Source organism: Eptatretus burgeri, chromosome 17, assembly GCF_056783735.1.
Source record: "Eptatretus burgeri isolate ZD-2024b chromosome 17, Ebu_testis_v1, whole genome shotgun sequence".
Taxonomy (NCBI): domain Eukaryota; kingdom Metazoa; phylum Chordata; class Myxini; order Myxiniformes; family Myxinidae; genus Eptatretus; species Eptatretus burgeri.
The window spans coordinates 37526939-37552936 of NC_140977.1; the positions used below are offsets into that span (position 1 = coordinate 37526939).

At 43.2% G+C, this 25998-nt stretch overlaps 1 protein-coding gene across 4 annotated transcripts; it reads left to right on the forward strand.

Annotated features, from left to right (window-relative positions):
* The first annotated feature begins 1360 nt into the window (after positions 1 to 1360).
* COMMD7 (COMM domain containing 7) lies at positions 1361 to 18738 on the forward strand. Of its 4 annotated transcripts, none has more exons than XM_085863126.1 (9): positions 1361 to 1534; positions 2863 to 2916; positions 3966 to 4041; positions 7490 to 7546; positions 8548 to 8585; positions 9954 to 10044; positions 13288 to 13337; positions 14707 to 14845; positions 17249 to 18738. In XM_085863126.1, exons 1-9 carry the CDS (start codon positions 1490 to 1492, stop codon positions 17323 to 17325), a joined length of 627 nt encoding a protein of 208 aa, XP_085719252.1. In that variant the 5' UTR covers positions 1361 to 1489; the 3' UTR covers positions 17326 to 18738. The 4 variants fall into 4 exon arrangements, with proteins under 4 accessions (XP_085719252.1, XP_085719254.1, XP_085719253.1 ...); XM_085863128.1 differs by having other exon boundaries at positions 14707 to 14755; XM_085863127.1 differs by having other exon boundaries at positions 7490 to 7513.
* Positions 18739 to 25998: the final 7260 nt, after the last annotated feature.

Genomic DNA, 25998 nt, shown 5'->3' on the forward strand with positions numbered 1-25998 from the left:
GTGAATCGATTAATCCTCTAATATATAAATATATATATATAATAAATGTTGTTGTTGTTGTTGTTCGTCTTTCGGCTGCTCCCGTTAGGGGTCGCCACAGCGGATCATCCGTTATGATCCGCATACTGATTTGGCACAGGTTTTACGCCGGATGCCCTTCCTGACGCAACCCTGGTCGCCTCTTTCGACACAGGGATAAGGATTGGGTTTCGCCATGATTCCGGGCTGCCCTCCACCCTCTCAATGCACGGCCCAGTTCAGAGCTCCCGTCTTCAAGCGATCCTCCAACCCAAGCCTCCGAGTAGCCGGATTACAGGCGCACGCCACTACGCCCGGTTATATATATATATATATATATATATATATATATATATATATATATATATATATATATATATATATATATATATATATATATATATATATATATATATATATATATATATATATATATATATATATATATATATATATATATATATATATATATATATATATATATATATATATATATATATATATATATATATAATAAATAGCCATGAAATTAAAATTTAATGATATAAAACCTCAAAGTCGTTTATTAAATTAAAATATAAGTTCAATGAGGCACAAATTCATGTAAACCAATTAGGGATGACAAGACGTGAACAAAGTGCTTACTTTCATGCGTTCTTGATATACTTTATCCCCTTTGGACAAAACTAATGCGGGCCCACGAGTCGGTGCGTAGGTAGGTAGGTGCATTTTTAAACGCCCGCAGGTGCAAAAAAAAAAAAAATTATTGATAATTTAATTGTCACGTCAATGGTGACGTCATAGCACCGTGTCCTGTCATTGGTTTGGTAAATAAATGGCCATAACTTGGGAAACACTTGGGAAACACCTGAAACGGATGAAGAAGAACGATATCAAACCTTGAAAAGGCACATACTCAGGTCCCCAGCGTCAATTGTGACGTCATATCAAACGAAGAAGAAGAATGATTGTGACGTCATCGTGCAAAAAGTTTTTTTTTAACAATTGTGACGTCATAGCACCGTGTTTTGTCATTGGTTGTTAAATAAATGGCCATAACTTTGGAACCGCTTGTCCGATTGATATCAAACCTTGATAAGGCACATCCTCAGGTTCCCGGCAATATACCTGGCAAGTTTCAATTAGATCGGACCAGCGGTTGTCGAGAAACAGCGGTCGCAGACAGACACACACACACACACACACACACACACACATTGCTGGAATTATAGATAGACGAGTGCGGGCCCGTACGTGCAAACAAAAAACAACAACAAAACTTTCAAACCGCGTGCCAGATATATTATTAAAACAACAACAACAACAACAAAGTGTTGATTGGTCCACCGACCGACCGACCAACCAACTAACCGGAAGTGATGTACTCAGCGTTTCAACGGTCTCATTTGTGCGTTTTGTAAACTTCTTCAAACCGTGACCACAGTGAAGGAGTCCAAGTCGGAGGCCCAGGATGGATGGCCGGTCAACTGGCCCGTTAAAGGAATTGTCAGCGCAGGTATGAGCGAATCGACGCGTTCATATGCCGAAGGTCTCGAAGGGTTGAATCATCTTCCCTCACCTGGTCCATTTCAGGAGGTGCTGCTGGTGCCGCCACAAAGCCCTTCAATTGTTGTAGGAAACTTGGTTCATCGGGATCAAAAGGTCATTTGGTCCATCGTGCGTGTTCGTGCTCCCGGTTTGAGGATTGGAAGTGAAGTTTATATGGAGCAAGGAAATAATGATGCGAGCTGGCTCACAGTGGCCTCCTCTTTTCGGAACCGACGACACGATATGTAACGTGCACATGGAAAATGAAGGAGGGATAGCCGGCTTTGTGTCCTCCAACCCGAAGGATGCTCTGCTCTGGAGCAACACCTGTCGGCACTGCATCATAACAATACATTTTGGGTTCGGGATTCGTACGTTTCTGTACAGCATGTCGCTCTTGGGATGCATCAATGGTTAGCTGTGCCGCTGATGCTGTGCCCCCTGTATGTTAGCTGTGCCACAAGTGTAGTTCCCCCTGTTGGTTAGCTGTGCCACTCATGCAGTGCTCCCAAAAGGTTAGCTGTGCCCCCTGTAAGTTATCTGTGTCCTATGTAGGTTAGCTGTGTCAACTGATGCAGTGATCCCTGTCAACTAGCTGTGCTGCCGATGCAGTGCTCCCTGTCGACTAGTTGTGTCACTGATGTATTGCTCCCTGTCGACTAGCCGTGCTGCTGATGCAGTGCTCCCTGTCGACTAGCTGTCACTGATGCAGTGCTCCCTGTCGACTAGCTGTGTCATTGATGCAGTGCCCCCTGTAGGTTTGCTGTCCCACTGATGTCTGCCAGCTATTTGTCTGGGATTGAACACAGACTGCACAGTGTAATGTATGGAATGCTGGTGACAGTTGTTGACACTGTCATCATTTTCACTTTATTACTTACGAAATCTAAAGATTTTGTAAGTATATTGATGACTTCCGTCCTCTGTTTGTGTGTGTGTGTGTGTGTGTGTGTGTGTGTGTGTGTGTGTGTGTGTGTGTGTGTGTGTGTTTGTTTGTAGGCACGATAATTCGAAAATGGAAGAAGCTACCAATGTCAAATTACACCATGATGAATCAGGAGGGTGATGGCTAGTGCTGATTAGATTTTGGTCAAAATCGGTCAAAGGTCAAGGTCACAGTGAGGTCAAATATTCGATTTTTGATGGTTTGGTACAGAATCATCGTAGAAACTTCTGGTTTGCGTCGCTACCTTCTCGAGAGACAGCTTTTATTAGACAAGGTCAGAGGTCAAGTTGACGATTTCGTAAGTACCAGTCTATGACTGCTTGTTTGCTTTTTGTTTCTTCTCTTTACAGCAATTTTCCTCTCTCGTTGCTGCTGCCTTTGGAATTTTGGTCGATCCACGGAAGGTATTTTGTACTGTGTATTATTTAATCATGATGTTTGCCATGAATGTTTATTTAATTCCCTCCCCCAACATAAGTTCACATTTGTGATCGTGATGGGTGACCGTTAGTGCTGATAAACTTAAATTTTCATGCCCAATTGATTTCTTAATTGTTGCAAAGCCCATTCACTCCTTCTATTTATCAGTTCACCATGTTTGCTTGCCTGGTCATAGACTTTTGATCACAATTACCTATTGAAGCAGGTGAAATCCTTCCCAAAAATGTGTGAGATACGTGATGTGTTCCTCGAGTTACGTGCATTGTAGACAGGTTGGTGGTCTCTGTCTTCTCTTCCTCCTCATTTCTGGACTTGCACCCTCTGCCCTCTCCATGCTTTGTCCCCCCCAACCCCCCCCCCCCACCAGGTATCTGCAGGACAAACGTGGTCCACCAACAATCCCCTTCTGGGGAAATTACCTAAATCCAGGATCACTGCAAACCTCCACTCGTTTGTTACTCTTTTTTTTTTCCCGCCTGTGGAACCACCTTCCACATTCTCTTGAATCTCATTCTTCCCTCCAGGTCTTCAAGACAGCTGTTCACCACCTTCTCAAGTCATCTCCCATCCAATATCATGTTCTTTTGTACACCCATTAAATCACCTGCACCCTTCCCAAGATTTTGCTTTTGTATCCATATCGTCCACCCTTTGCGTTGTCCCTTACCCCACATCGTTACCTGCATCCCTTGTTTGTCCGTCTCCATATACTTTCTCTCTCCGCCCTGCTGTTGGTGTTTCCCCTTTCTCCTGCTGTTCCCTTTGTTGTGCTGGGCGCTTGTTTTTTTTGTTCTGTGTCATAGCTCTTCCACAACCTAGAGCATGTATATTGTGTATGGAAGAAAAAGTTGTGTTTGGAGGAAGAGCATAGTGTGAGGAGGAGCTTCATTGGATCAGAGAGAACCTCTCTGCAGAGTAGTGCAATTAAGCAGTTGGATATTGATTGGTGAAAACGAAGGGATTATGAACAAGTGTTTCGTTAGTAATCTTAATGTGCTATGTTTCTTTACAGGCTGATGGGGTTGAAGGAAAACTTCCATCAGGAAGCAGCATGACCCATCTGACAGCCATTTTGCTTCTGGCAAGGGGTGTGTTGTGGTTGATAAGGGGAGGGTGGGATGTTGTGTTACTCATTAAACCAGATCATCTTGGAGTTAAGATGTAGTCTAAGCACATGCTGGTGAGCATTTTCTCATCAGAAGGATGTTAAGCCGTCTGCTAGCACTGGTCGTTCAAGAACCCGCAGAGTTCACCAAGAGTTTCTGAGGTATTGCTGGCACCTTGAACAAATTACAAATTCCTGCCTTGACTGATTGCTGTAAAGGTAACGGCAAACAACCAAGCATAACCCTCACCAAGAGACTGCTTTGGCAGCACCGACACTCCGTAAAGAGTATTTGATGATGACAATGATGTTATTGATGTTTCGTCATTGTCCAACAATTTTAACTCAACAATAGCATCTTGCAATTGTTCAATTCAATCTAATTTTTACACTTGCGCTGATTAACTTCTTAATATAAATAAAATAGGATCTTTTTTTTTTCAGCATAGCCAGATGAGGGTAACTTTGCAGTGCATGGTTAAGTTCGAAGGTGGCATGAAAATTGGTCTCCAGGTGTAGAGGAGATAAATATGAGTACCTGCCCTCCATCTCGTATCGTATTGTTAGTTTGTTAGCCTACACAATGTGCTGTTTACTTTGCAAACCAATTTTATCATTACTTGACATCTCGATGACACTCGCTGCTGATGGACAATTATTATTATCCACACGCTTTTTGAATAAAACAGGTGGGATATTGTAATTGGCTCAATCTGTCTGTCTGTCTGTCTGTCTGTCTGTCTGTCTGTCTGTCTGTCCGTCCATCTCCTCTGAAATGGTTGGGTAGAAATTCACCAAACTTAGTAGTTATGATCACCACGTAGCAAGAAAGTGCGAGAGCAGTGTCCATTTTGGGCCTGCCCTCTAGGGCGGGGTCAAAAAGCTCAAGTACAAAAAATGTTGCTGATGTAATCCACTCCAAACGCACCTCCTTCAAAGTCCCTGTAATGTCCATCTTGTATACCCCGTGTTCCCCGTCCCATCCCTCTCCCTTCCACAGATCTCCTATTGTCTTTGTTCCCCGCTGTTTTGTGTTTCCCTCTTGCCTCTTGATCCCCTTGTTATATGTTCTGTGTGTTCGCTCTTATACGAGCCTCGACATTGTAGACAAAAAAATGCAATTACGGGCATATTTTTAAATGAAACTTTGAACATGCAATCAACATTGGGGAATGCATTAAATATGTAACTATTTTGGGGGATTTGACCCCCTATTGCAAGGACCAAATCTGTAATTCACAGTCCTTTTTCGGTCATCTCTTCGAGCATGACCTAATAATATCGGTGTTGAGAGGAGAGGTGACGGTCCGTCCGTCCGTCCGTCCACAATGAAGTTGAAGCGGGAGATCTGGTCATTAGTGATCCTGATAGAGGTCGATGAGACGTACACGATGGTATGACTTTCAAGGTCACCGAAGGTCAAGGTCACGAGGCCTTTGAAGTTGCGAAAATGGCGATTTTCAAATTCGATCTCCTCCGCCATTTCTTAAGCGATCTTGAATTTGATTGTGGCATATGAATCTATGGGACAATATCTAAATTTTGGTCAGGCCGGATTTTCGATATTCACTTTCGTTTTCGTGTCACGTGACTTCAAAGTTGGCAAAAAATGCGAAAATGACGATTTTCATGCGAAAATGACGATTTTCAAAATCTATCTCCTCCTACATTTCTCAAGCAATCTAGAATTTGATTGTGGCATATGAATCTATGGAACAATATCTAAATTTTGTCAGGCCGGATTTTCGATATTCGCTTTCTTTTTCGCGTCACGTGACTTCAAAGTTTGCAAAAACTGCCCTACCTTCAGGAGGCTAAATATTTTCTCGCAGAGGTGACCGTCACTCCCGCACGGGGTAATTTTTAACATAATTTTCAGCATTTGGTATACAATTTAGACAATAGAGTGGTAATTTCAAGATGGTTAACCATAATTGCCGTGTTCCGGGGTGCAAGTCGGACTCGTGGGAATACGAGAAATATCCGTAGAGACTCAGATGTGTTGAGTTCTTATAATTTCCTGTGACTTCAAGCGAGTAGCCACAGTGCATATATATATATATATATATATATATATATATATATATATATATATATATATATATATATATATATATATATATATATATATACACATCAGTCAAAGATTGGGGCGGTTGGGATTACACATTTTTAAAGAAGACAAAGGCGCTTCCAAGTAAAAGTAAAAACGAGATCGACTCCACTAATTTGAGCAACAAAGCGAGAGCAGACCCATTCTCAGGGCTTTTTTTTCAGCATAGCCAGATGAAGGTAACTTTGCAGTGCATGGTTAAGTTCGAAAGTGGCATGAATATTGCATTGCTCTCACTTTTTTTGGTCTTTGGTCACCGAAAATTGGTCACCGGGTCTGCTCTCACTTTTTTGCTCAAATTAGTGGAGTCGATCTCGTTTTTACTTTTACTTGGAAGCGCCTTCGTCTTCTTTTAAAAAAAAAGTATATATATATATATATATATATATATATATATATATGTATGTATATATATATATATATATATATATATATATATATGTATGTATATATATATATATATATATATATATATATATATATATATATATATATATAAATAATAAAACACACTTCTCCTTTTAGCAATAGATGCAAAAATCAAGGATATTCTCTCTTGTGGCCCCAGAACCAAACAATTTATTTATAACAGCTCTCACAGCTCATACAGCCCCCTTCCAACATGACTAACAGTAAATATCATCATTTTAAACTTACACTGTACATTCACAAGCCACATCTACTGTATGTCCTTGCCATCAATGTGAAAAAGCACCCAAACCAGATAGGGTGTTTTCCTTGGGGAGGTTTACCTGGTACATCCAGTTCCCACGTAAATATGGCTGGCAATAGCTTTATGTATTTTCACATCATGAAGATGTCTTTTTCCAAAGCGATGGTTACCGTTACTAAGTGATGACAGCATCGTCTTTCCCATTGCAAACGTCCATTAAATAAATTGCCAAGCCTGCCATGTTCACAGGTGCCACTCCCACAAGGTTCAAAGTTCACACACTGATAGTAATCCGTCGTGGGTTGATGTAGCACACGTCCTTCCACTCAGACCTTTCACTGGCCCACATGGTCGGAAGTTTGCCTGTTCGGTGAGCTGAGAAAGTCTTTTGTTGTACAGAAGCTCACCCCTTTCTCTCAGGGACTTTTCCAAGTATTTTCAGCCACTTTTAGAATTTTTGTGAGCCATTTTAGGTAGCAGTCCTTATCTTGCACATACAATATACTTTAGGGTGCCCCGAACACCACCATTTCTAGCGGTTTCTATGCATGCTCACCGAGCATTCTGGGGCAGATGACATCATTTTGAGAGTTGTGTATTGACAGTTATGAATGTGCTGCATAATTGAAACTTTTTGTGTTTTAGATGCCAACCGGAAGAACCTTGACGGTGAGCAATTGACTGAGCAACTGAAGAAAACTGGTGATGCTCAACAACATTGTTTTTTTTTTTGTTTTTTTTACACCACCACTGATAAAGTCGGCGGAGGCATTATATTTCCGAATTCTCCGTCCGGCTGTCCGTCCATCCATTCATGCGTCCGTCATAGTTTTTCATTACCATGATATTTTAGGGGTCAAGATGTCAAAGGTCAGAGATTCTGTTAGGTAAAAATTCTGTTCCCACACTAACCTGTGAACCAGTGATGGGATTTTGGCCAAATTTGGTAATATAAGTATATATATATATATATATATATATATATATATATATATATATATATATATATATATATATATATATATATATATATTATGATGCAAAGATGAACTGATTAGATTTCGGCATCAGAGGTCATCTCAGGAGAAAATGTGATACTTGAGAACAGCTGAAGGGATTTAAATCAAACTTGGTACAAGTATAAATGTGTGCGGAGGCAAATCGGTCGATGTTGCCGATAGAGCTTTGGCTGAGGTATAGTAGGCCAGAAAGAATATTTTTGAGACCAGCATGGCTGGCAGGATAGCTCAGAGGTTGTGTACTCACTTTGGAGCTAAGTCTGGGTTTGATTACCGACTTAACTTTAAATGGTCATCTTGGTATGTCCACAGGATGGTATTGCATCCATGAGCATGCAGTCCTTTGGATCAGATGTTAATCTGGCTGTCTTGTCTGCTTGCATTCACTGATTGATGTGAAAAACAACATGGTGCCTTTCGAAAAGAATATGCCATTGTTTGCTGGCACAGCATTAGCGGCATATCCGCACCCAGTGTCAATGCATCAAACGAACTGAATTCGTAAAATTGCTCCTTGGACAAATATGCACTCACTAGAAGAAAAGGTGAGGGGGTTGAGGAAGAAGGGAGCTGGCTGAGGGGGAGGGAAGGGGGTTCAAAATTCGACCTTTTTTTTCCAACTTGATTCAATGTTGATCAACTCATTTCGCCATTTTGTGACGAACAAAATATTTCCTTCTTTAGGCCTTTCAGAAGAACAGGCCTTGTGCTTCGCTAACCAGGTAAGTTTTATTTTTTACCGTTCGATATGTATTGAACGACATGCTTGGCAATAACTTTGACAAAAAAATAGTGTTCAAGTAAAGTATTTTCTCTTCCTCGTTGATTTCAATTGGCACGATATAGTGAGTGAATCGTGACTCCCTTTTGAATTTCATTGACAATTTGAGCCTTTGATGTAAGCATGCCCTCCCCACTCCGCACCCTCGGCTGATCATGACACGGGCTCTCCTGGGACACCAACCCATCCATCCATCCATTAGGACCATACTCTGTGCAGAGCGTTGGTGCCGCCGAAGCAGTCTCCTTGGCTATTGGGAACAATCCTGGACGGGTCGCCACTCCGACACAGTATACCAGCATGCTGGCACTCATTTTGCCGACCTCGGAAGGATGACAGGCAGAGTCAACCCCACCTGGTGTTAATTCAACAGCTGAGCGGGATTTGAACTCAGGACCCTAGGATCCCAAGCCCACTACCCTAACCATTAAGACACCAACCCGAGGCACCCGAATACCCACTCCAAGTCTGGTTGAGATCGGCTAAAGACTGGAGTAGTTCATGAACGAACAACAGATCATTCCTGCTGTATACAGGAGTATCACTTGTGTGTTTCATGCTCGAGAATCTAGTTAAGATGAATGTTCCCCATTAATTTTCACAACTTGCTATTACTTTATCTTATGTATAATGCAAACCATGGTGTCTGTCCATGTGTTCGTCTGTCTCCCGTTTATGGTGGCCGCTTCTTGCAGCTATGTTCGAAAGGCTGCTGAATGGTTATTTTGCATTTTCATTTCACTTTATTGTCTCTTCCAGTACTCTTTAAAATCAACATGAACAACTGGATTGAAGTACATTTAATCCAGATCTTCATGGAGTAACACACAATTTTTAATAGCTATATTTTGAGACAAATCCAACCTCCACCGCCTGATGCTGCACCACCATTTTTCGGTGGGGCGTGTAAGCAGCCCAGAACTTTGGCTCTGAGTGAAATCAGGATTGCAACAAAATTAACCTTTTTAAAGTCCATTAAGTAATTTAAATTGATAGATTAGCTTAAACTTTCCTGGGGACAGGTACTTTTGCTCATGAAAATTAATCTTAAAACTATTAGCTTTAACATGAATCCATAGTACTTATGAGTGATTTTGTATGATATGAATGTATTACAATTTCTTATGAGCGTGAGCGAACTATTGGGGTATTGTAGAGTTCAATTGGGGTTCATAAATGTTTGCACACCCTTCCATTATGACGGGATCGTACTTCAGCACGGCTGCTTACCACATAGTGCGCGTGTCATAATTTCGTGCTTTTGCAATCCACTGTCATTTGGTGATGAAGATTTGTGCTTGGCTTGCAGTGGGACCCCAAAGCATGGAGTCTCTCCACAAATCTAGGATCTCAAGGTGTCGCCACCAACCGCCTGGTTGATATGGAGTGGAGGTTTGGAGGTGAATATGCAGAGTCTATTGTTTCGTTCCGATTGCGGTAGTTTTATGCAGTTTCATTATCCCGAGACGGTTGTTTTCGGACAGCGTTTGTTGCAAAGTGAAACGCTTCATTATGATCGCAAACCCAAAATTAAATGTGCACTTGAAGGCCTCGGTTTCCATCAATGTCATATCACAAGCCTTGTCGAGGAAGGTTTGAGGATACATGGCCTTTTGTAATAAATGCCAAATAAGCGAAGCAAAATTTCCCCACCAGACCACACCTCCACCGGCAATCCCCCTCCTCCCATATCCAGCCCTACTCAATCCTTGAGCACACCATAATTTGCCTACCCTGCTTAAAGTGTGTGTGTGTGTGTGTGTGTGTGTGTGTGTGTGTGTGTGTGTGTGTGTGTGTGTGTGTGTGTGTGTGTGTGTGTGTGTGTGTGTGTGTGTGTGTGTGTGTGTGTGTGTGTGTGTGTGTGTGTGTGTGTGTGTCAGTGGATCTCCTCCATAACTCCAAAACCATGAAATTTAGGGGCCCCAAACTTTGCATACATCAAATAAAACTCTAAGGAAGTGCAGGAATGAAAATTGGGTGTTTGGGTGAATTTAAACACCCCTTTTTGAAGATAATTAATGGCTTACGTTCATGAAAAGCTTATCCTTGGTCAGCCCAAATTCGCCTCGCAGGGGTCTTTAGCCGCCATGTTGATTTGGCCTATTCAAAGATGCATTGCCTTGGAAACAAAATCTCCTCTCATGGACTAATTAAAGTACTTATATGATCTAAATATGATATCAGATTTGAGAATCGCATCTTGTGGACTCGATAAGTGTCAAAATCTGGAGTGAAATCTGAAAAATTTAACGAATGAGCGATTTTTATAACTAAGTGTATTGATTGAAGCAAAGCATTAAACTTAACTTTTTATACTGTTTGGACCATTATATTGAGTGAAGAAAAGATTAAGGATTGTGCAGAAAGTGTAACTTCATAGAGCGCAACAAAAATAATTAACCAACGGGATCTTTCTAAAAGATTAATGTAAATACAGTGCATTAATACAGAGTATACCTATAATACATATAAAAAAAATTAAACTTTTCATTTTTTTGAAAGTTTTGTCGACGAGCATCCATGGTGATATATGGCGGCTCAGTTCTCCATGGAGACGTCTCCAGAGTTTTGAAGGAAAAATAAATTGCAGATTACAGTGAGTAAACTCGAAGGGCACTCGGTAGAGCGCACAATCCTGATCCACGAGAACATATCGGGCCCAATAACTTTTTGAAATACGCCATATATCATTTTGGGCCTGATCTCTCAATGGTGAAGAATCTTCTTCTCTCAATGGTGAAGAATCATTTAAAAAAATTAAATATTTCTCGTATCCAGATCTGGATTTGGATCTCCACCAAAATCGAATCAATTTGTCCTTGTCACACTTCCAACGTGCCCACCAAGTTTTGTCCGAACCTGTTCACAAGTTTTTGAGATATCGTGCTGCATATGTTTTTGGGCCCTGTCTCTCAATGGTGAAGAATCACTTAAAAATTCTAGTCGCCGGATCCGGTTCCAGATCTTCGCCAAAATCCAATCAGTTCGTCCTTCTCATACACCCAACCCTCCCACCAAATTTCATCCAAATCCGGCCACAAAGTTTTGAGATATCCTCTACACAAAGAAACAAACAAACAGACAAAGACAGACGGAGGTGAAAGCATAACCTCCTTCCACCTTCGGTGGCGGAGGTAAAAATGTTTTCAGTGGTTACAAAGCAATGAATCGCCACATCATGATAGGATAGCCGAGAGGTATGCATGCTCGCTCTGAGCTGTCTAGCCTGGGTTTGAATCCCGACTCAGCTATAAACTGTCATGCTGGTGTTTCACAGGCAGGGTGATTCATAAATGTGAGTGCCATCTCTTGGATGGACTTTAAACTGGGCATCACATCTCTCTCTCTCTCTCTCTCTCTCTCTCTCTCTCTCTCTCTCTCTCTCTCTCTCTCTCTCTCTCTCTCTCTCTCTCTCTCTCTCTCTCTGCCTCTCTCTGCCTCTCTCTGCCTCTCTCTGCCTCTCTCTGCCTCTCTCTGCCTCTCTCTGCCTCTCTCTGCCTCTCTCTCTGCCTCTCTCTCTGCCTCTCTCTCTGCCTCTCTCTCTGCCCCTCTCTCTGCCCCTCTCTCTGCCCCTCTCTCTGCCTCTCTCTGCCTCTCTCTGTCTCTCTCTGTCTCTCTCTGTCTCTCTCTGTCTCTCTCTGTCTCTCTCTGTCTCTCTCTGTCTCTCTCTGTCTCTCTCTGTCTCTCTCTGTCTCTCTCTGTCTCTCTCTGTCTCTCTCTGTCTCTCTCTGTCTCTCTCTGTCTCTCTCTGTCTCTCTCTGTCTCTCTCTGTCTCTCTCTGTCTCTCTCTGTCTCTCTCTGTCTCTCTCTCTCTCTCTCTCTCTCTCTCTCCACCCCTCCCCCTCTGTGAAGGGGACTGTTAAGCACTAACAGTTTAGTTTTTTATTTAAAATGGCTTGCCAAGAATGGAGCATGTATGAATCCGATTCTGGAGGGGTGCAAAGGTTGTTGTATGTTTGAGCATGTATGCAGGCAGGCAGGCCTTTGCCAGGTAGATAGCATTGGGTTTAAATGTTCCTGCCCAGTTTTATATCAAACCCACTGGTTCTAAAGAAAATGTTGCTGTTTGGGCACGTTTTATTGCCCTTCCCTTTCCGTCCCCTCATGCAGTCTTCCCTTCCCCTCGCACCGCCTTCCCTTCCCCCTTACGCTGCCTTCCCTTCCCCCTTACGCCGCCTCCCTTCTCATCACGCCACCTTCCCTTCGCACTGCCTTCCCTCCTCTCCTCATGCTTACCGCCTCCCTTCTCCACCTGCCCCCCCATGGACATCTTCTGGCGGTCTCTGCGTGCTGTATCAACATGCTGTTTTAATGTACCCCCATTTCATTCAATCCTGTACTACCCCCCCCCCCTTTTCTCCACAAGTCCCACTCCCAAATTCAAGTCAAGAACCCCTCCCCCCTTTTCCCTTCCAGTCCTCTGACCAAACGCAAGTGCAGAACATCCTCCCCTCATGTTTACCTCCTCCCAAACCCCCTCCCCACTTCCCCCTCCCCTCTCCTCTCCCCCCCTTTTCCTCGCTCTTCCCCCTTTTCGAGCATATATATATATATATATATATATATATATATATATATATATATATATATATATATACTGATGTGCAAGTTTAAGTTTCTGACAAGTCTGCATTGTGTTGCAGTCAGTGCTGGCAGCAGCGAAGTGAAGCAAGCTGGGAACTTATTTTTACAGGTAACTTGCCTAGAATTGTGATTTATTTATTTATTTGTTTGTTTGTTTGTTTGTTTGTTTGTTTATTTATTTATTTATTTATTTATTTATTTATTTATGTATGTATGTATGTATGTATGTATGTATGTATGTATGTATGTATGTATGTATGCTTGTTTAATATCTTGCACATTGCCGCTACCGTTGATACGTCAAGTGCATAGTCTTCTGCAAAATTGTTTTGACTGCAGTGGCCAAACCAAGAGAAGTAATTCTGTTTGCAGATTATCCACACGAGGTGTTCAAAAAGTTCTACGAATGAGATGTTGAACTAATTATGCCTGGGTATTATCAAAATCATACTTGCACTGTCTGGGATGTATAATGGATGTTAGTGGCTGGCAAAAATAGCTTGTATCATGAGTAATTGCACAAACGTACATTCTCAATAATAGCTTTGAGATACTGTACTCACTGCTGAGCTGTCGAGTCATGGTTTGATTCCCTGTCCAACGACAAACTGTCCTGGTGCTTCAGGCGGTGTTTCTCATTGACGAGTTCGGCCTCATTCGGAAGGGAAGTTGAGACAGCTGTCCTGCAGCTCCCATTCACATGTAGATGTGAAAAATCCCCCAGTAAATAAAATAAGGCTATTGCATTCCGTCACCCTGGCCACATCAGTCTCTGGTGTAATGGTGAGAACGTCTGCTCTGAGTCTGGGAGATTGGTGCTTCAAACCCCTCCTACGTCATACCAAAGACTTTATTTTAAAAATGGTTCATGCTGCTTTCTTGCTTGATGCTCAGCATTTAAGAGGATAGAGCAGGGACAAAACAATGCTGGAAAGGCAATGGGAAACCACCCATTATAATCATTGCCAAGAAACTGCTTTGGCAGCATCGACGCTTTGTAAGAAGCATGGTACAGGTTTTTTTTTTGTTGCTTTGGGTTTTTTTTTTTTTTTACCCTGGCTGCTGCAGCAGAACTCTGCAATAGAGTGCTGACCTATTCATTGTAAATACTTCACTTTGGAAATGCTTCACAAGCGTTTGTGGCCACCATTGTGCCTCCCCAAAGGGGTAACAAACAGCAATTTGCAGTGTTGCGTGAGCTTTTCCCTCTTAACTTGTACCCCAGTGGTACCCAATGATGCTTTGCTTGTCAAGTTGCACTTGATGGTTGGTGCATGATCTCCATGGCGGTCTATGCACAGTCATACGCATGTGCTTTCACGCATGAGACCTGCTTTTCATGATCTCTGCTTAAGAGCCATGACGGGGTCATTAGCAGCAGTTAATCCTTTTATTTTCTGTGTCGGTCCATCAATTATCCATGAATCCATGTCTCTGTGTATTAATGCACACTTATTATTATTATTATTATTATTCAGTTGAAGCTCGTCGTGAAGAAAGGAGAAAAAGTGGAGAACGTGTACATGGGTGAGTGTTGCGCTGTCGTGCACCATCGTAAAGCACTGAGGGTGCAAAGGAGCTGTCGCACTGAAAGAAGACATTCAATTTTCAGAAAGCGTAAATTGCTTGCACCACTTTGGAAACAAAATGTACTTTACATCACGAGCAGTCGCACAAACATGCATTCCAAACACACACCAAATCATGATGCAAACAGAACGTTCTTGTGTCTGTTTTGGTCCATTAAGTTTAGAAGCACAATCATGTGGGCACACAGACGTGTGGACACACGTCATACATAGGAACACACATGCACGTGCAGTCGAACGATCGTAGAGCCCAAACTGCATTGGTGCTTCGTCGTGACCGTGTACACAGCAAGCTAGGACTTGTGTTGCAGAACATTTGTAATACACCTGCACCGCACGTGGTTTGGCGTCTCCCAAGGACCACACCGATGTGTATCAGCATCGATTGTTAATGGCAATGGAGTAAAAAGTGTCTTCCGCAGTCACTTGAAGATCACTCCGAAAACGGATGATTTCATAAGGCAAACTTTACTGCATTCAGAATTTTTTTTTTTTCAAAAAGACTTGGGATGCCTTTTCTTGTTCCATTTCATTTTATCTGCTGATTCGTAAGGGGCCAATTGTTACCTTCGCATTCTGCGAAAGGTTATGTTTTGGTCGGCATGTATGTATTTATTTATCTATCTATCTATCTATCTATCTATCTATCTATCATCATAATCTTGTGATTCGTATAACTCAAAAAGTATTAAACCGAATTGCATGAAATTTGGTGGGATGATTGGTTATTAGCCAGGAAGCATTCGATTCGATTTTGGGATCGTTCGGGTCAAAGGTCAAGGTCAAGAAAAGGTCAAAATCGTCTTTTTACAATAACACGGTCAATTTTTATTCAATTTGCATGCAACTAACGCCAAAATGTTCAGAATTCAACGCCTCATCTTGTGATATGCAATATGACACAATGACGCCCATACTCTTGTTACCGGTTAGGGGTCAAAAGTCAGGGGGGTCACGACCTTGAAAAATATGCGGTTTTTGTCATAACGCGGTCAATTCTTGTCCGCTTTACATGAACCCAGCACCAAAATGTTCAGAATTTAATGCCCAATCTTGTGACACAATGACGTCATAACACATGTCACCGGTTGGGGTAAAATGTCGGGGGGGGTCACGCCCTTGAAAAATATGCGGTTTTCGGCATAACTCAGTCAATTCTTATTCGATTTGCATGAAACCAGCATCAAACGAGATTACCTTCTCTTGTTGAAACGTTGTATTCACCGAGCTTGCGAGTGAAGACTCGCCAAAACGACGTGAGTTGATTGTTGTTTAGTCCGTAGCCCCCGAAAGTCGGGGGGGGGGTCATGACATTATAGATATGTGGTTTGTGTCATAAGACCATTCATATGAAACCAGTTCCCCACACTCATACCAAGAACAAAAAAAGTAGTGGCGGCGAAGGTATGCGCTCTATGAGTGCCCGTTCTAGTTTATTATGTATCTATGTGGAGGGTGTGGGTGGAGCAGGTGGGTGGATGAAAATGAGAAATTTTAAAATTAAGAAAACGAGGGAATGGAACATTGATTAGAGAAAGCAAAGCAGGTAGGGGAGTGTGGGAGGATTGGAGAGAGATAGAAAATACGTTTTGGGTAGGAGAGGGGAGTATGGCGAGGGGAAGGGGCAGGTATATGGCTGGCAAGATAGCTTGGAGCACCGTTATACAACAGGGGTCCATGGAACTCTTGTGGTTCGTGGTCACATTATTCAGGCTGCATAAAGCAAACTCAGGATCGTAGTTTTTTATGCAATGTCGATGCTCATGGATGAGATAGCTAGAACAGAACAGAACAGAAGAGTGGCAGGTGGCAAAACACCATGAGAATGAGAGAGTAGGATGGGTAGGAAGACACAGGACTCGTGAACAAGTTCAAGCACAACAAGTAAGGGATCTAGAACAGGAGGAAAGTGGAGAATGAAAATGCAAGGGTAGAAATAAATGAAAGGTGGGTGGCAGAAGATGAGAGGAGATACAGCGTGTCCATAAAGTCCTTGTGCAACTTTGAACTTTTATCACGTGATACAAACAAACTATAAATGGCATATGAAAGCATAATTCATCACGTGTCGTTAATGTTCATGTTGTTGTTATCCCCACGCTTTTTGAAAAAAAAATGGGGGGATATTGTAATTGTCTCTGTCCGTCCATCACGCTATCTCCTAAACGGTTGGAAAACAGCCTTGATTTGGGAATTGCAGTCTTTCCTTCAGGATGTTACATATGGTAAAATAATGGAATATTGGTGGATGGGGGTGGGAGGGAGATAACCTTTACTCCTTTCCTGTAACAGTCACTCAGTTTCTTCTCCCCAATCCTCCTTTGGTGCCCTTTCTTGTCTGAAATATTTTTTTCCACTTCACCCCCTCCCCTTGTGTGGGGGTGTGTATTATTTACTGTTTACAGTCCTGAAGTTATTCCTCTCCTCTTAGAGCTCACGATGCCCCAATTCTACAACTTTCTGCATGAGATGGAGCGGGCCCGTGCCTTCCTGAGCAGCCTGCAGTGAGGAAGACCCCATGACATGGCCACCGTGGCAGTCGCCGCGAGTCCTCTACACGTTGCTTTGTTATAATGGGTCCTTGAAATTTGGTGGTTCAACCATGCTCAGTATTCAAAGACCCTTGTTCATTTGGATTGTAAACATTCCAGTTCAATGTGGCAAACTTTTGTCTTGTCATTCGAAAAGGTTATGCAAATGTATTGTAAAAGGTGCTAATTGGGACTTGACTGATTGACGATTGATATATGACTCGATGTGCAGAATCATTTTGGTTTGTCTCAAGGGTCTTCAGGCAAGATGATGGTAGTTTGTCATTGCTTTTTGGTTTATTTGTTTGTTTTGGGGGGATTTCAAATTTTTTTGCAACAGTGATTGAATGATTTGTGCGTTTAAAATGTTCCCGAAAGTTGTGGCAAACAAGTAGTCCTTTGTGTGTGAAGCATACCTGATCATTTGAACTGTATTTCTTGCTTTTGCCTCAAAGATCACTGTTTTGGCAGTGGTGTTTGTATTTCACTTTGCCAAAGGTCCATGGTGTCATTTGTTTGTTATGGTGGAATTTTATCTCCCTACTTGCTGGGCTCCTATATTTTATCTCCCGACACACTCCCATCTTCCATACTCATCATTTTCTCAATTTAGCCACCTTCTTCCTCCTGGTCGATCCCATATAAAATGAATTCCAGAAAAATTAATTCACTCTAATTGACAGAGCTGAATTTACCAACCAGCCGTCAGTCTTCTTGGAATACCAGTTGACCATACGACGACTCTCAGAACCTTCATGAGAATGATGTCAAAGGCAATGGCAAGTGAGTTTGGGGCCGACATGCAATGAGCAATAAAAAGTGGAAGGTATTGGAAATGGCCACGTGTTTGATTATGATCGAACTGCGAACTGAAACTTGACTAAACGAGAGTTCACAGAACACCTTACCCCACACAGTGTTCAAATACATAATTCAATTGAAACTAGAAGGGCACTCAGAAGAGCGCATAACTCCGCCATGCTGATTAGTTTACGATTTGTATTCCATTGATAGGCTGGATATGGATTCGGACCTGAACTAAAATCTAATGGCCTTGTTCTTCTCACCTAACCAACTCACCCAAGTTTTGTTCGAATCCATCCACAACTTTTTGAAATATGCTATATATCATTTTAGCCCTGTCACTCAATGGTGAAGAATCACTTAAAAAATTATCGGATCCAGATCCGGATTCAGCTCTTGTCACATACCTAAGCTCTCCACAAAATTTCATCCGAATCTGTGTACAACTTTTTGAGATATTTTGTTCACAAACAGATAGATAAGGGGGGGGACATAACCTCCATTCACCTTCAGTGGTGGAGATAATAAAATCCTGTAATGATTTTAAAGGTCATTAAAAAAAACTATTAAAAATCCGGAAGTTTGACACTGGCTATGACACCACCTTATTTACACGTTACATTAGTTCCTCATGCCTGTTGTTTGTGTCCTTTATGATGTCACTAAAAACATTACATTTCCTGCTTGGAATGATTTTCAATTTTGTTTAAATGCCAGACAGACAGAGAAAAACAATTCTCACTCCTCTGCACATGTGCGATCGGGACGAATTCAGAGGCGGAGTACAGCTAAACTACAGGTTTGTTTTCTGATTCGTGTTCAAAATATGTGATTCAATTGAAATGAAGTTGTTTCTCAATCATAAACTTTTGTTTGTGGATGGACAGGCAGGCAGAAGTGAGCTGATTGCTTCACGTGCGTGGGGTAACTGGAGAGTTCATAGAACACTAACCCATGTCGTCTTGAGAAAAGGGACAAAGGAAGGATGCATTGACGAAAACTCGACATGGCTCTACAGGTTGATCATTCTTCATGGAAATACTCTCACACCATCTGTGGAAGGCAACTCAACTACTTGCTTCTGCTTGCTGTTCAATCCTCTCACTAGAAGACTAGAGCATGGTATTGATCTTGTGGAAGTGACTCTCTTAGTTTCCGTACTAAAGCATTGAAGTAATGGTTTAGTACGGAAACTAAACCATTTTGGTCGAGACGGCATCCAATTTTTCCAACTTCAGAGCCAAAGTACAACTAAAGGAAAAGATTTTGGAAATGAGCCTGATGCCTGATGGAGTACTGCTCTCCCCTCTGGGTTGGTGCTCCTGTCTCACCTTTCTCAGCTTCATGCTGTGGAAACTGAGGAATTTAGGATCATTGGTATCTCTTGCGATGAGGCTGTCTTTGGGTCTCTCACTCTCTCACCGCAAGCAGGTCGGTGGTCTTTCTGTCTTTTAGCATCTCCTCTCTGGCCTCGAACCCCCCCCCTCACACTTTGTCTGAGATATCAGACTTTGTCTGACCCCCCCACCCCCATATTTCTGCAGGGCACTCAAGGTCCGCCAGCAACCCCCTTCTGGTAAAACTACCAAAATCTAGAATCACTGCTCACCTTCACCCTTTCATTCCTCTTTTTCCCCACCTTCGGAACAAACTCCCACACTCTCTTCAATCCCACTCTTCACCCCAGGTCTTCAAAACACCTGTTCACCACCACCTCTAATTCAAAACCAATGATCTTTTCTATCCCCGCTAATCCACCCCAAACTCAACTCCTTCAAATTCCCTGTTTTCATTCCTGAAAGTCCCTGTAGTGTCCATCTTGTTTAACATGTGTACCCCACCCCACCCATCCCTCTCTCCTCCACAGATCTCATGTCTCTGTTCCACATTGTTTTGTCCTTCCCTCTCTCACCCCCCTTGTCTCCTGCTCCCCTTGTTGTTCGTTTCTGTGTTTTATCTCTCATACAAGCCTCGACAGTGTATAAAAATAAAAAATATTGACCACAAGCTGATTCGTGTTCTACAGTGTTAAAAATACACTGTGGCCAAAAGTATGCGGACATCCCTTCGAATTAGTGGATTCGTCTATTTCAGCCACACCCATTGCTGACATGTATAAAATCAAGCACACAGCCATGCAATCTCCATAGACAAACATTGGCAGGAGAATGGGCCATTCTGAAGAGCTCAGTGACTTTCAACTTGACACCGTCATAGAATGCCACCTTTCCAACAAGTCAGTTCGTCAAATTTCTGCCCTGGTAGAGCTGCCCTGGTCAACTGTAAGTGCTGTTATTCTGAAGTGGAAACGTCGAGGAGCAACAACAGCTCAGACGGAAAGTGGTAGGCCACACAAGCTCACACAATGGGACCGTTGAGTGCTGAAGCGCATAGCACGGAAAAAACGTCTGTCAGTTGCAACACTCACTATCGAGTTCCAAACTGACTGAAAACAACATCAGCACAAGCACTGTTCGGCAGGAGCTTCATGAAGTGGGTTTCCATGGCCAAGCAGCCGCACACAAGCCTAAGATCATGTGCAATGCCAAGCATCGGCTGGAGTGGTGTAAAGCTCACCGCCATGGGATTCTGGAATGATGAATCACGCTTCACCATCTGGCAATCCGATGCATAGTGCCAACTGTAAGGTTTAGAGGAGGAGGAATAATGGTCTGGGCCCCTTAGTTCCAGTGAAGGGATATCTTAACGCTACAGCATACAATGACATTCAAGATGATTCTGTGATTCCAACTTTGTGACAGTTTGGGGAAGGCCCTTTCCTGTTTCAGCATGACAATGCCCCTGTGCACAAAGCGGGGTCCATACAGAAATGGTTTGTCGAGATCAATGTGGAAGAACTTGACTGGTCTGCACAGAGCCCCGACCTCAACCCCATTGAACACCTTTGAGATGAATTGGAACACCGACTGTGAGCCAGACCTGATCACCCAACATCAGTGCTCGACCTCACTAATGCTCTTGTGGCTGAATGGAAGCAAATCCCCGCAGCAATGTTTCAACATCGAGTGGAAAGCCTTCCCAGAAGAGTGGAGGCTGTTATCGCAGCAAAGGGGGGACCAACTCCACATGAATGCCCATGATTTTGGAATGAGATGTTGGACGAGCAGGTGTCCACATACTTTTGGCCATGTGGTGTATATAATTCAACTGAAGTGAAAGAAGAGTTTTAAAAGCTGCAGAAAGTCAAACCCAAACATTTGAATTGGAATTTTAGCACCGTTGATGCATTTTTGATACACCGTCTGTTACACCACCTTATTGACACATTTCAAGAGCAAGCTGCAGGAATGTGTACAAGGTGTAAAATGGTTCCACAAACAGGTAAGAATGTGGACAAAAGAGTGGAAGTGAACAAGTTGTTCTGGTTTACACGGATGGGGGCTAACAAGGACGAGGAGTGTGTTTTACCAAGAGTGCTGAATAACAGTGAGCTGATAGTGCAAGACCAGCACAGAGGTTGTATAAAAAGGAAAGTCCATCAACCTCTCTCATGGGATAGAAGCTATCCTTGTGCCTTGGAATTTTTTGGTGAGAACCAAATATTTCCCAGGGCTTTGGTCTCTGTTCTTCTTCATTCATATGCAGCCCAAGGTTGCAGGGTACCATCATTGGGCAGGGTGTGGCTGTTCCACTCATGCAATGCCCTCTGCTGGTTCGGGCAGGATTTGGAACTTGACCATGGAGCCGGCAATAGCTCGCCTACTCTTCACAAAGGGCATCGTGAGATCTTTAACTTCCACCAACAAATGCCAGCAGACAGGTCGCCCGGTTTAACGTCCATCTGAGGGACAGCACACACATTCATGAATCACCCTGCCTGTGAAGCAATCCTGTCAGTCCTTTTGTCTCTGTGTAACTCAGTGTTTGGTTTCAATGTGAGCAGCCATATTCCATGGTGTTTCATGCATGTTTTGTATGTTGTGATGAGCTGAGATGCACCAATCAATGAACTGATATTGCTGAGGTTGCCAAGAGTGTGTCTGTCTCAAAGTCTGCTTTCTAATTTGTTCTGCCAAATACAGGTACGGTGAAAAGATTGCACGTATGCATTGGGTTGACAGTTATGTTCCATGTCGTAGACCATTGTCTGATCATCTGTGGGTTAGTCAAAAAAAAAAAAGATACCGCTTCAAACTAAAGTAGATCTGCTGCAAGGTGGACTTATTGGAAGAGTGGTACACGGGGTTATCCACGCAGCTACTTCGGTCCCTGTCACGGGAGAAGCTTGCATTCTACCAGGTGCTCACTTATAAGGCGACTCGGCATTGGGGGAAATCTATTTGAGACCAGCGCTGTGAAAGAAGCTTTATTGTGAGTTCTGTCTGTTGTCGATCTATATAATTGGTAAGACATGCAGCAAAGGCTAGAAGCTCTTTAGAGATCAATTTGATTTTGCCACCAGGTCTTGGAGGATAGAGACTGAGAAGAAAGCTTTCCTTTCATTCAACTTTCATCTTCCATTTCTCATCTTGTCTTGGTACACCTGACATCTCATCCACATGCGACCTTATTTTGGCCCAACGAGTTCATCAACTGACACCCTTTGTGTGAACGTGCCAAAGTCCAAGCTGATAGCTCACCTAAACTCCTTTGGCACTGTCTTCCCATCTATGGAATTGCCTTCTCCCGTCTGTTTCTGATGCCCACGCTGATCCTTTAAGGCGGTAAACTCACAGCCATCTTCGATCTCCTTCAATGACATCCCCTTCGAGTACCCATCATCTTTTCTACGCAATCCGATCATGCTGATCTGTCAGGCCAGTTGGCCCCCTTGCATGAGCCCTGGAATCTGTCAACAAAACTGAAGTAATGAGTTCTACATTGTCTGAGGATGACAAGACATTGGATCGATTGCCGAGCAAGCTGAGAAATCTGAACGCTACTTACTTGGCAGCAGTTGTTTCTTTGTGGGACTCGATGAAACTTGATTTAGAAACTGGGCACCTGTGTCTAAGAGGGGATCAATTGATGGAGTGAGATGCGGCTCGACTTGATTTCAGGATCAGGAAACAGAATAAGGGCTAAATCGGTCTTTCAGGGAAAGAGCAGAATGTTCACGATGTAGACTTCCCCTCTTTTGTCTCCCCTCTCCTTTTGCTGTCTTCCTTTTCTCAGTTATATTTTATTACCTCCCCCTATGGTGTCACATTGGATTTACCTAGCTCCAAAAATATCTCATCAGGAGCACACCTGTATGTTCAAATATACAGCTGTTTAACACAGGTGACCATTGATGTAATACAAATAGTGATGTTGCAACTGATCCGCATGTGTCAATAACCAGTTAGTCATTCAAGCATGGTGCACAAATTATGTTTCGTGGCATCGGTGTCTGTGTTCTCAAATCCTGCTCTGATGCTCTTGCTTCTCCTCTGTCTGTGCTCTTTCAATGCTGATCACCTCTCCACCACCCTGGAAGTCAGATGGCATCACTCCTGTCCACAAGAAGGTGCAAAATCAGATCCAACTTTCAAGTCATGGAATATATAATTGATGCCGACGTTGTCGTTCCTATTTTCAAACAGTCTGATCTCCGACCATCAGTTTGGACGTTGTCCTGGTCCCTCAACTCTGGGCATGCTGCTGCTCTTCTCTGGTTGGTGGCCCTAAATCTTAAACAAGAAGTTATGACCGTCTCTCTCTGGACAGATATCGGGTATTCAATACAGTCTGGCATCCTGCTCTGCTTGCCAAGCTCCTCTCTGAGTGGCATACAAGGCTGCCAATTCATACCTGTATTTCTGAGTTGCTCCCCTCATCCAGTCAATGGAGTGCTATCAGAGGAGCCCTCTCCTTTCCCTCTCCCAGTGGAGACTATAGGTCCAGACTTGTTCCTAATACTATGTATACAATCTCTCGATGCTCTGAAAAGCCCTTTCCTTTTTGCAGACGACTCTACATTGTGCCGTACAGTGAGTATCGCCATCCCACTCACGGACAAACAGTAGCTGCATCACTCTCTGCTGATCTGGATTTGATTAGATGTCTTTAAATCCTGGCAAACCTCACCGTCTCACCCTCTATAAGGTCCGTCAAACTAACCTACTTATATATATATATTAACATGGTCAGGCACTGCAAGAGGTTTAGTCCCTTGACCTTCTCTACCTCACCATCAGCCATGACCTCTCCTTGGCTGACAACAAAGCAAAGTTAGCCTCCAAAGCCAGCCTCAACTGCTTTCCCTTTCCTTTTCTCGATTACGCCTCACTCCTGTTGGTTTGGTTGCTATGCTGACGCATGTAAATATTGGCACCAACCTCACAAGTCGTTGAACTTTCTCATCCCAAGTCTTTCCTTGGAAAAGAAAATCAAAACTACTCATCCGACTCGGCTTTGTCCCGAGCTCAGTGGAGTATGTTCTTCACCTATGGGCTGGGACCTCAGCATCACATCTCGGTCCTGAATCCTGTGGAATTATTGGAATCCGCCGCGATGATGCCAAAGTATACAATCAATTGCTCTCATATCGTAGACAACAGGTCAGTGACCTGTGTGTTTTATAACCGCCTCTCCTGCATTCCTGCTTCATCTTCTTTCTCAACCCCAGACACGTCCAGCTCCCCCAGGATGCACATGTTCTTCCAGTAATCCAATCTTGTTTAAACTCCCAAAATCAAGGCTCTCCATCCACAGTCACTCTTTTGTTCTGCTTTTGTCCGTTCGCAGAAAAGACGGTTCAAATCCCACGTTACCCTCAACGAGTTCAAGCAAGCGGAGCACACCACCAGTGTGACCACTCCTCATTTTCATAAATGCCAAGGTGAGCCAATGAAAAAAGCCAAGAATTCACAAGGTTTCGGAAAAGCGATGATAATAGAAAACCGAAAGAAAACCAAGACGCCAAGGTGAACAACGAATAGCCAAGATCTTGTGAAAAAAAAGCCAAGGAGTGGTCACACTGGGCACCACCATCTCATGTGTTCCCCCCCGTCCTTCCCTACCCGCATTCCTTTATCCACCCTCATTAACCCTACCCATACACAACCCTCTTACTCCAAGGTTACTGCGTTCTCTGTGCCCTGTTTCTGTTACTAATTGTCCCCCTACTGCTTGGTTTTTTTGCCCCACTTGTCATGACGTTGCCTTTTTGCCTCCTGGCATCTCACCCTTCCACTTGGTGAGAATTTGTATACAATTCGCTTCCTACAATCCCACATCCTCCACTGATTTGCCAAAGACTGATGTACCATACTCTCTGATAACGGAACGTTGGTTCCACCAAAGCACATTGGAGGCTGACGTCATGCTGGCCGGTTGCCATCCCTCTCCCAGCAGGAGTTAGGCAGGAGTTTTTTTTTTTTTTAATTGTTCAGGGTGCTGGAGATAACTCGCCGACTCTTCATGAAGGACACCGTGTGTGATCTTTAACGTACAACGACTAATGCAGGTAAGACGGGGACGCCTGTTTAACGTCCATCCGAGGGACACGTCGACGAATCACCCTCCCTGTGAAACACCAGGACGGCAGTTTATAGTTGGGTCGGGATTCAAACCCAGCCTGGATATAGAAACTCGGCTATCCTGCCAGCCCTGTTTACAGTAATACCCTTATTTAATTATTGTAAGCAGACATTAACGTCTCCTGATGTCCTTGAGCACCTGAACTTCCATTTCCGAGAACGCACCGACTCATCCATTCTCACTTGACACTTGAAATATGGATGGTCGAATAACAGAGCTTTGTTGTTGGGGGGAAGGGGTGGTGGTGGTGTTGGTGTTGGGGGGGGGGCAAGCTGGGTGTTTGATCGTGTGCATTTGCATTCCCTCCCCTTGGAAGTTCAACATTGTGTGTCGGCCATCATTGCTTATCGCACCGTGCGCT

Bases quoted from the DNA above. Each gene is read 5' to 3' on its own strand.
- COMMD7 (XM_085863126.1), top strand. From the start codon at position 1,490: ATGGATGGCCGGTCAACTGGCCCGTTAAAGGAATTGTCAGCGCAG. The intron at 4,042-7,489 runs GTGTGTTGTGGT...TTTGTGTTTTAG, and splicing joins CATTTTGCTTCTGGCAAGGG to ATGCCAACCGGAAGAACCTT. The intron at 8,586-9,953 runs GTAAGTTTTATT...CTTGGCTTGCAG, and splicing joins CCTTGTGCTTCGCTAACCAG to TGGGACCCCAAAGCATGGAG.